The 11,497-nt window shown below is 37.5% G+C and overlaps 1 protein-coding gene across 6 annotated transcripts in view; it reads left to right on the forward strand.

The window, feature by feature from the left end:
- Positions 1-5,012, forward strand: part of LOC121860932 (transient receptor potential cation channel subfamily A member 1 homolog) — a 94,363-nt gene extending 89,351 nt beyond the window's left edge. For all 6 annotated transcript variants that reach the window (XM_042358311.1, XM_042358312.1, XM_042358316.1 and 3 more), the window contains one exon: positions 1,818-5,012. In XM_042358311.1, the coding sequence (XP_042214245.1) occupies positions 1,818-1,985 (168 nt within the window). In that variant the 3' untranslated portion in view covers positions 1,986-5,012. The remainder of the gene's footprint in view (positions 1-1,817) is intronic.
- The last annotated feature ends 6,485 nt before the right edge of the window (positions 5,013-11,497 follow it).

Genomic DNA, 11,497 nt, shown 5'->3' on the forward strand with positions numbered 1-11,497 from the left:
TAGCTACAGTATACTGTATATCCAAGGTAGTTTGTTTTGGTTTAGAATACAGCTACTCCTCGACTTACGACCACCCGGACATACAACCGCCCCAGTCGTACCAATTTTTTTTTAAATTACGTATTTTCGAGTCCCGACGTTAGTGATTGCGCTGTGTACTGACAAAATTTTTGTTTGTAATTCCCTTTAAAATGGCTGGCAAGCATAAAAGTGAGAGTTTTGTGGTGCTGAGAAGGAAAAGAGACACCCATTTTACATTTTCTATGTATATTATCTTCGCATTTTCGACTTACGACCAATTCGACTTACAATCTGGATTTGGGTCGTAAGTCGAGGAGTGGCTGTATCTATAGTTCTATGCAAAAAATAACACTGTAATGAGCTAGTTTAGGAATCAACAAACGTCAACAAGTGTTACAGGTGTTATTTATTGAGAACCATGGAGCTGCTGATCTGACTCTATAAAGGCATAGTACAGTACTGCATGTAGTACAAGTATATATTATTGCTTTCTGCAGTATGTACACAGGAATGAATAATGACTTTTAATTTTTAAATGAAAAAAGCTGCAAACTGGGATAAAGGAATACTTGCACAGTAGTGTGGTAAGTTAATTGGTAATTGGTCCTTTGCTGGTATGTTAATGACCATGCATTACAGCTTGAAGTGGGTTGTTGTTTTTTTTGGATTTTGGTATCTCAGATTCTTTGTTCTATGAATAAAAGTTACAGTATTAGCCAGTTTGTGTGGTTTGAAAGAATTTTAAGCAAAAAACTATTTTGTTAGTTGTGGTTTTGCTTAATTATTATGGCTTCCCATGAAGGGCTAAGAGTGACATTTGTGCTGCTTATTTGTGTTATGATAAATATACTGTATGTATGTTTTACAGAATGTTACTATCAGCATGATATATTTAATGCTTGAAGCCTGCAGAATGCTGTTCATCTTGGAGTTTTACCTTTTATGTACTAATGATTTTAAATTTTTGTGTGAATATTAATATCTGTATTGTACTGTACTGTACTGCTCGTTGGAATAGCAAGCAACTTAAAAACATGTACGGACATGTGTTTTGCCGTTTCATTGATATTGTAGTTTTGCTAATATACCCTGAAGATTTTAGCCTTTTATTTCAGGTCTTTGAAGCAGGAAATTCATCAGTGCAATAAAAAGTGTCACAAGAAGGGAAAAATTATATATATATATATATATATATATATATATATATATATATATATATATATATATATATATATATATATATATATATATATATATATATATATATATATATATATATATATATATATATATATATATATATATATATATATATATATATATATATATATATATATATATATATATATATATATATATATATATATATATATATATATATATATATATATATATATATATATATATATATATATATATATATATATATATATATATATTCCCTTCTAAGTTTCATGATAATAATTAACATGGCTTCCAGTACTGAAATGCTATGCTATGATATAATTAAGAGAACATAAATTATGAGGAGCTTGTGAAAAATATTGCAATATACTGTATATGAAGAACTTTGTACTGTATTTGGTTTCCACATTCTTCTACAGTACATGCTGTACTACCTTTTAATCCACAAGAGTTAACATGATGTTTGTGTTTGTGTGTGGTTTTTTTTTTGCACACTGAGGGCTTGATCGGCGAAACACTCTACCGTATTTATCGTGTTAAAAGCAGCATATTTCTAGCAAGTTGTGTATGGCTTAACCCTGAAGCACACTGATCTTTAATAATTCACACAGATGAATGAACAGGAGGCAATGCGGCGTGACATGACACACTTAATAACAACAGTTGAAGATCTTCAGTCACAGAACCAGCGTCTCCGGGCTCTCCTAATTGCCCTCATCAATATCAGTAATAATGGAAGTAAAGGGAATTCAGATCCTGATGTATCTAAATATGTGTGAAAGTTACTTAAAACTATGTATTTATGAATCACTGGGTTTGAGACGCATGAGCATGTTGAAGAGAAGGTAAAATTGTTCTGCATATGTGGTACTGTTCTGTACTGAGAGGGTACCAATACTACCAGAGGATCTTAAAACTATGTATTCACATTAATTACTCTTCAGTAAATGCATCTATAAGTAAGTTCTGCACAAGGTGACAGTGGTAAACAGTTTGATATAGATTGTCTGTCTTTGCAATCCTTAAATACTTTTTCACGTCTGTCTGTTAGTTACAGTACTGATTTCTTAATGCCCCTTAAGTTTTCCATTTATTTCCTTTATTACCTTTCACAATTTCAAGGCTTGGCCAACACTTAACTGAAAGTGCAATTTTTGCCCAGGATTTGCCCTACAGTATAGTACTCTACTGGCATTCAATTCAGGGGAAATGCATGGCAGCAAAATACTCAAAGAGGGAAAAGATGGGGAGAACCTCTGTTAAACACATGTAATGCTCTGTATATTGCCAACACAAGCAATATGCCACATAACCTGAAACTCCACAAACTGGTAAAATAATATGAACCTAAAGTTAATTTAAATAAAATCAAAGTTTAGGAACTGAACGAGTGTAAGGGTCACACTTTACATACTCTTACAGATATGCAGTAAACAAGACTAGCATGCTAACTGGTGAACAAAAGTGTTACGAAATCCACACCAAATTATTTACCTCTTCACTTTCTCTTTCTTTTTTAAAGAGATAAAATAATTTTTTATTGTGTTCAATCAGCTTGATATAAATTTGAATTGAAATAAGAGACTGAATTGTACATCAGACATGAAGTTCATACCAACCTAATGGAAAAGAACTTATAAAATATAATGTGTACAAATACTGTACAGGTACAGTGCATATCTGCATTGATTCATCAGGAATCTGTTGTGGTAAGTACTTGGTTACTCAATCAACTTAATATGAATAACTTGAATTGGAATATTTTAGATATCAGTGTAACTAAAACCATCTTTCTTGTAGTGGGCCAATGATAGTTTGTTGGTGTTCTGTTGTTATCACACATACAGCACTTATTGTAATAATTTTTTATGAAGGCATTAGGCCTATGTCATAGAGTATTGATCTGTCCAGTTGTCTCTTAATGGTGGAGACCTGACCACCCAGTACCTCCTCAGGTAAACTATTCCATGCATCCACAAGACTTTACAGAATCCTGTCTAAACCTTATCTTCAGGTACCTTAATACCTCTCCACTCACAAAAATACATTGTTAATATTACAGCTTGTTGTTAATAACAGATTGTTCTTGGAAACCTTTTTTAGAAAATACAGTAATCTTTCTTTTTATGTAGCTAGAATGGTACAATACAGAAACTACAGTACGTACTGTATAAAATTGCATCAATTAATTCCAACTTTTTAAAACATAAAAATTATGATATGTTAAAAACATATGCATTTGTCTTTAAAATCTCTACAGTAAATACTATACAGTACTTTAATGTGTCTGCAGCTAGAATTATACCATACAGTGCTGTAAAAGGAAGTCCTATAGTGTTTCTGAAAATATGGTTCATATTACTTCAAATTTCTCTTTATAAAGCAATCCAAAAACCATGTTAAAACACAGGCAACAAATACAACCGCAAAGTAGTTCTAGCCAGCAAATTTTTTTTTCATCCAAACACGTGTGTATGTTAATAGAAATTTATATTCAGATTTGTAATCAGACTACAATATAGCAGTTAAGGTGAGAAATATCCTTTTCAGTGTATCTGTGCTGAGTTCTACATGGTTTTAGAAGAGGATTCAGTGTGTCAAGCAAGACATATATTATAAGGAATACTGTTTTTCAGTAATGTACTACGTACATTATAGATAATGAATATTTTATCTCGGTGTGAATCAAATGATCTAAGTATACAGTATAAATGTTATATAGGGGTAAATCTAATTATCATAGATATTCATTGTATGTGTGGTACTGTACTGTATTTTTGCATGCATAATGCAGTACAGGTATTTCTAATATTATCACTGGATGCACTTTTTGATGTCTCTTGTACAATAAAAAATTTCAAAATAATGCTTAAACAGACATATGTGCTCGAATTATAGTACAGGTTACTGAATAATTAAGTGCTATGCCAGACATCAGTGTGTAGTTTCAGGATAATAATTTGAAAAGAGTTACCAGTTGTTTGAGAGGAATTTGACTGCAGCAAAGATACAAGTTTGAAATGTTGAAAATTAGTTAGGTGTGAAGTGGGAGTACAGTATTGTATAATGAGGTGGAAGATGACAGTGAAGTATGCACATGAGTGGTTAAGGGGCCCAGTGACCAGTTTCCTGCTTCATCTGATGTGTACAGGAGGAACAGCTGTACACAAAGAAGAGCTCATAAAAAGTTGTAACATTTTAAGTAACAACAGAGATCTGACTTTGAGTTCTGACATGTAAGTCAAAAGCATGATACTATTTTGCATTTTAAGATTTAAACTGACAAGTCAAAATAATTGGAACATAAGAGTGACAAACTTCCTATTTCTTATCCACAAAACATATTGCAGCTACTCTATATTTTCTTCTGTACAGTACACTACTCTGTAGATGTAAAATGGGCAAGATTAATAAGTTATAAAACTTATTGTTCTGCTTTTATGGACTCTCCACTGCCTTTTTCAATATGATATTCTATATTAAAATCACTGACATGTTGACTGTCTCTGAATGGTTGGTGCCAAAAGTGAAACTGTCTGATTTATATATATATATATATATATATATATATATATATATATATATATATATATATATATATATATATATATATATATATATATATATATATATATATATATATATATATATATATATATATGCAAGTAAATCACTGTATTATAACATACATATATTTTCATATATTGTTTTATTTACTAACTTATAATGTTAAGGTGAATTTCCATGTTAGTTTTATCATGAATTCAATGAAACCCGAAAATATTACAAATAAATATTATGTGAAATACTTGAGTTTGTATATTTATGCCCTGAGTATTATTATAGACAAGTCACAAACCTCAATACAGCATTTTTTAGTACAACTTATCTAACTTACGTTAGAGACAAATTAATGGGTTTAAAACTTTCTAATTAAGAGAAGGCCATGTTAAAGAATAAACTGAAATGGACTTAAATTAACAGTTACAGGAATTTTGTAGCTCAACCCTGAACATAACGAGGTACCATAGTGTGAACCCCCAAACAAATACTGTATATATGAGGGACAATAGGGACAGTATTACATAAAGGGCAGTTTAAATTGTGACAGACATTAAAGAGAACTGAGGAGAAAATGAGGTGCAAGGAGAAAGCGAAGTGTGAGGGAGAATATAAGTTTTAAAAGGGGCAATTTTCTTGTAAGGGAGAAAATGCATCATGATGAGGTGTAAAGTATGAGTGGCACTGAGGAACGTGATGGACAGGTGAGGTACAATGGACAAAGTAACTGATTGCATGAGGAAGAATGGTACGAGATGTGAGGAAGAGTAAGAGATGTGAGGTACAGTGTGAGGAAGAGTAAGAGATGTGAGGAAGAGTAAGAGATGTGAGGTACAGTGTGAGGAAGAGTAAGAGATGTGAGGTACAGTGTGAGGAAGAGTATGAGATGTGAGGTACAGTGTGAGGAAGAGTAAGAGATGTGAGGTACAGTGTGAGGAAGAGTAAGAGATGTGAGGAAGAGTAAGAGATGTGAGGTACAGTGTGAGGAAGAGTATGAGATGAGGTACAGTGTGAGGAAGAGTAAGAGATGTGAGGCAGTGTGAGGAGAGAAGAGATGTGAGGACAGTGTGAGGAAGAGTAAGAGATGTGAGGTACAGTGAGGAAGAGTAAGGATGAGGTACAGGTGAGGGAAGAGTGAGATGTGAGGTACAGTGTGGAGGAAGAGTAAGAGATGGAGTAAGAGTGAGGAAGAGTAAGAGATGTGGAGGTACAGGGGAGGAAGAGTAAGAGATGAGGTAAGGAGGAAGAGTATGAGATGTGAGGTACAGTAAGAGAGGAAGAGTAAGAGATGTGAGGTACAGTGGAGGAAGAGTAAGAGATGTGAGGTACAGAGTGTGAGGAAGAGTAAGAGATGTGAGGTACAGTGTGAGGAAGAGTAAGAGATGTGAGGTACAGTGTGAGGAAGAGTAAGAGATGTGAGGTACAGTGTGAGGAAGAGTAAGAGATGTGAGGTACAGTGTGAGGAAGAGTAAGAGATGTGAGGTACAGTGTGAGGAAGAGTAAGAGATGTGAGGTACAGTGTGAGGAAGAGTAAGAGATAAGAGATGTGAGGTACAGTGTGAGGAAGAGTAAGAGATGTGAGGTACAGTGTGAGGAAGAGTAAGAGATGTGAGGTACAGTGTGAGGAAGAGTAAGAGATGTGAGGTACAGTGTGAAGAAGAGTAAGAGATGTGAGGTACAGTGTGAGGAAGAGTAAGAGATGTGAGGTACAGTGTGAAGAAGAGTAAGAGGTGTGAGGAAGATTAAGAGATGTGAGGAAGAGGTTTTTACAGAACCCTTGCATAAAATAAGAACTGATCTGAATGAATCTGAGTTTAACATCAAAGGCTATGACCCATTTTCTAATTTCTCCAGGAGTCGTAAGTAAGATGGGTCACATGATAAGAGGGAGCATTAGTTTAGTTGGCAAGAGGATGAGTCACTTAAGAGGAGCATTAGTTTAGCTGGCAGGAGGATGGGTCACTTAAGAGGGAGCATTAGTTTAGTTGGCAGGAGGATGGGTCACATGATAAGAGGGAGCATTAGTTTAGTTGGCAGGAGGATGGGTCACTTAAGAGGGAGCATTAGTTTAGTTGGCAGGAGGATGGGTCACTTAAGAGGAGCATTAGTTTAGTTGGCAGGAGGATGGGTCACTTAAGAGGAGCATTAGTTTAGTTGGCAGGAGGATGGGTCACTTAAGAGGAGCATTAGTTTAGTTGGCAGGAGGATGGGTCACATAAGAGGAGCATTAGTTTAGTTGGCAGGAGGATGGGTCACTTAAGAGGAGCATTAGTTTAGTTGGCAGGAGGATTAGCAATATCTGGGAGCATGGAGTCCCTGGTATTATAACTACAATAGCATATTAATGACATCAGTTGATCTCTTGGAGTATTGAGCTGTATTTCAATGGGCATGGGAGGGTGAGAGGAAGAGGCTAGACTCTAGCCTCTAGAGAATGAAAATCACAAGATCTCAGATGAGTACAGGAGTCGCCATATTGTATTGTAGTGGACGTCTCCCTTACAAACTGCGTAGCTGCATCCCACCTGCGACGCTTTCCTTAGCAACCAAGCGAGCCGACACCAGATGGTACGGTAACCTAGCAACGGAACCAAAAGACCGGCGACTTTCTGGGTTTTCCCAACATGACTCATAGCGGCTGCTGGGTATATAAGCTCTGTCTCTTCATTGAGATTCATTCTGACCATCTTCTTGAACAAGCAACACCTCCTCCTCCGCCGCTGCCTGGCAGCCCTCGTCTCTCCTCCGCCTGCCTGGCGGTCCTCGCTCCCGCCAGCGAGCATGGCAACCCACCAGCTGTCATTCTCTGAGCTTCCTCACCAACCAGCTTTCTCATTCTGCTCTCTCTTCTTGAACAAGCAACACCTCCTCCAGCAAGCTCCACGCTGTCAGCATTCATTCAACCAGGAGGCCAGCAACAGGCAACATCTTCTCTAACGAAGCTCCTGCACATCTACCTCCTTCAACACGCTACTCACCGAACGTCTCTACTGAGCAGCTCCTCACCACACGGCACCTCCAGCACCAGACTGTCTATCATATAACTTATATTATACAAGAAAACCACCTTAGAGTTTCCATCCATCCTGAGTGCTAGACAACATTATACCACGAATTCCCACAGTATCATTGTTGTACAGAATTATGGCCTCCTTAATTTATTCCCCCTTCACTGTCAGTCTTAACCAAAATACAGTATATTCTTCTATTTGGCCCCTGAGTACATACATGGTACGTACCTACAACATACATAATATACATACAGTACAGTACAGTACAGTACAGTAATATACATACAGTACAGTACTTGTTTTTGCACGAGTTAAGCTAATTAAAATCCTCCTATAGCATATTGTAGTGGAATTCTCCCCTACAAACGCTGTTTGTCGCTGCCTAGCCGACCCCACCAATTCCCTAGTGTATGCCTCGTGGTCTGGGTCAACCAGCGCCGCCATACATCACGGAGCGGGGGTCAACTACTAAGCCACGCCAACCCCCGCTATTTAAGACCTGACCTCGTGGTGATCTCCCTTTTTCTACCCACACCAACCAGCCAGCAACACCTCCTCCGCCGCTGCCTGGCGGCCCTCCCTCCTCCTCCTCCGCCTGCCTGGCGAGCATGGCGACCCACAAGCTGTCCTTCTCTGAGCGTCCTCACCAACCAGCTCTCTTTACATCACGCTTGTAACCATGCCGCCTTCCCAGCACCAAGCTGCATTGTACATCCAATACAACATGTAGCCTATATAGAGAGCACATTGAGTTTCCTTTCTCCATCCCATCCTGAGTGTGAACCAAACATCTTGAACCCCACAATATACTGTATAGACCCATCTTGTTTTTGTAGTAATTTATTTATTGGTTAAATTCTATAAGAAATTAGTTGTTCAAGACCTTTTTTTATTCATAAATATCAGCGGTATTGTCTTGTCATAAAACTGCTACGGGGAAAGTTTTTAATTTATGCTTGAACTGCAGTATCATCTCTTGTCTGATAATCAGTCAAGTTATATTGAATCTGAAAATATATGAAATTGATCGTATCTGAATAAAAAAAATTCAATGTGCAGTACGAGTAAATTTTGGCCATTGGACATGATACGTAGGCTACTGTTATTACTGTGATCCCATATTTCATACTGAAATGTCCATTTTTGAGAGATAGTTCCATTTTAATTAGTTTACTCTTATGTTCTCCCAATTTCTTTAATACACACGTATTTAATTTTAAAGTATTCGTTTAGTGTTCATGATTGGCTGCACCAGAAGTAAACACATGAATTTTTAACCAATAAGAGAGCGAAATGTCCATTAACAACCAGTGGTTTATTTATCCCGAAATTAATGTTTGATAAAGCGACCCCTGAGAAGCTTGGGTGATGACGTTAAATGCGCCATAATGACGTCACTTTAACACCTCAATGCGGAACCTGGGGGTGCTGGTGGTAGAGTGGTACCGCTCTTGCCTTCGCAAGCGAGATGTCACGGGTTCGATTCCCGGGCCGGTGGAAGTTGTTAGGACATACTTCCTAGCCCCCATTAGTCCCTGTTCACCTAGCAGTAAAGTAGGTACCTGGTGTAAATCGAAAGTTGCGAATTCGTATTCAGGAACAAGTTGTTGGAACTTCCAATAACTTGATAACATAAACCATTGACTCTCCAGGCCTCTATGCCCTTGACTCTTCAGGCTTCTACGCCCTTAACTCATGAGATATAAAGGCAAGCATGAACTTAGCATGCTTCCCTGTTGGGCGCTGTAAACGCTTCTGCGCTTCACCTTGCACAAGGCTGTAGGGGAGTGCCCAATAAAAAAAAAAAAAAAAAATGCGGAACCCCTGAACCCCTGATGGAGATAAGAGCTGTATTTTTAAGACCAAACCTGATTTTGGTCAGTATTAATTATAATTATATTAGTTATAGTTATTATTATAAAGTGTATTAAACAATAGCTTGGTAGCTATTGGTCGTTAATTCCTCCAAGAGTTACAATAGTCAATTCTGCAAAGTTCAACTGAATTATTGTACACTTTCTTGCATGTGGATCAGTGGCGGCTCGTGAAAAATGAAATGGAGGGACTGCAAGCCTCACACAACAGTAGGATACACAAATTTGACCTACCTCAGGTATGAGTTGTAGTTGATGTCCACGAATTCCCAGGGCATGGTAGTAGTGTTGGTGGTGATGGACCAGTATTAATTGAAAATAAAGTCGGCGTGTCTGCTCTTCGATGTAGCAAAATTGTTTATTACTATTTCATTAAAATCCTTTATTTCTGTTATCATTTTATTTTCAATGGATATCACTGCTAAAGCAGACAGTCTGTCATTCACCATGGTACTGCGCAAAAAAGTTTTAATTCTCTTCAAAGTTGAAAAGCACCTTTCTGCTTCTGCCGTTGTCATTGGAGTTGTTATCAAAATTTTCAGCAACTTGACAGTGTCTGAAAATGTTGACTGTAGATTATTGTCATTCATCATCTCCAACAAGTCTTCCTCTTGCTTTGATTTCAGTCTTTTCATTTAATGTCAGCTGGGAAAAGTTGATGTTTTGCAAATACTTCACTCGATTTTCCATCGTCAAAGGGTAATTAAAGAAAGCACGATTTAACCACACCGTCCACACGCAATGTAAACACGTTGTACGAGACTGAGTTGCTTCAAGTGCGGCGGCGGCGTCAATTAATAACAGACATGAATCGTACAACATTGACAGCAACTATGAAAGTAACTTAAATTTTGGTCTGATTTTAATGAAAATTCACTTAGCAACGTATTGAAAATAATTAAATAACATATAAAATGATATATTTGTTGGTAGTGTATTATTTAGCTGTCTCTCTAAAGGAATCATACGCCTGGCAGTGAGTGTCTGGGGGGACTGCAGCTCTGCAGCCCTATGCACGAGCCGCCACTGATGTGGATAAATATACTCATAGTTAATATGATTACCATAAATTATTAGACAAATTAGGTTTAATTAATGAGAAACATGGCTCCATTTGTTGATTAATTGATTGAGGATTAGGTGAGGTAATGTTAGGTTTAATTAATGAGAAACATGGCTCCATTTGTTGATTAATTGATTGAGGATTAGGTGAGGTAATGTTAGGTTTAATTATTTCGGATTTGTAACAAAATTGGTGTCACCATTGTACTTGACATCCCCCCAAACTCCCTGTATTAACTTTCCATATACCACAGATCACTACAGGTACTACTACTACTTTGCTGTCGCTCGGAATCGAGTATGACGACCATCCAGCTATGATACAATGATAATGAGTTATTAAGGATGTCACCTTCGTTGGTGAGTTTTAAGGCGACTAAAGAGGTCAATACGGGACCGGCTGAGTCGTTCACAGATGTTGCACATGTGAATGGCTCCATCTTGTGCAGGAAGGGCGGCCTCAGCGTCTTTCCGGCGTTGGCGCTTGTCTGCCTTGGTATGCAGTTGGGCTAACTCGAAAGTATTGACACCTTCTTGTGTGGTGCCCCTCCAAACGTTACGGTGTGAAGTAATCGTCTCCCAGGTGAAGGGGTCGATTGACACTTTTCAGGTTTGTCTTAAGACTATCCTTATACCTTTTCAGTTGCCCGCCAGCGTTACATTTACTATTCGTTAGGTGACTGTAAAGTAGTTGCTTTGGCAGCCTACTGTCGTCCATGCGGGTAACATGGCCAGTCCAGCGTAGTTGTTCATGGATAATGGTAACCTCGATGCTCCTACAGT

The sequence above is a fragment of the Homarus americanus genome, unplaced genomic scaffold (assembly GCF_018991925.1).
Source record: "Homarus americanus isolate GMGI-L3 unplaced genomic scaffold, GMGI_Hamer_2.0 scaffold52806, whole genome shotgun sequence".
Lineage (NCBI taxonomy): Eukaryota > Metazoa > Arthropoda > Malacostraca > Decapoda > Nephropidae > Homarus > Homarus americanus.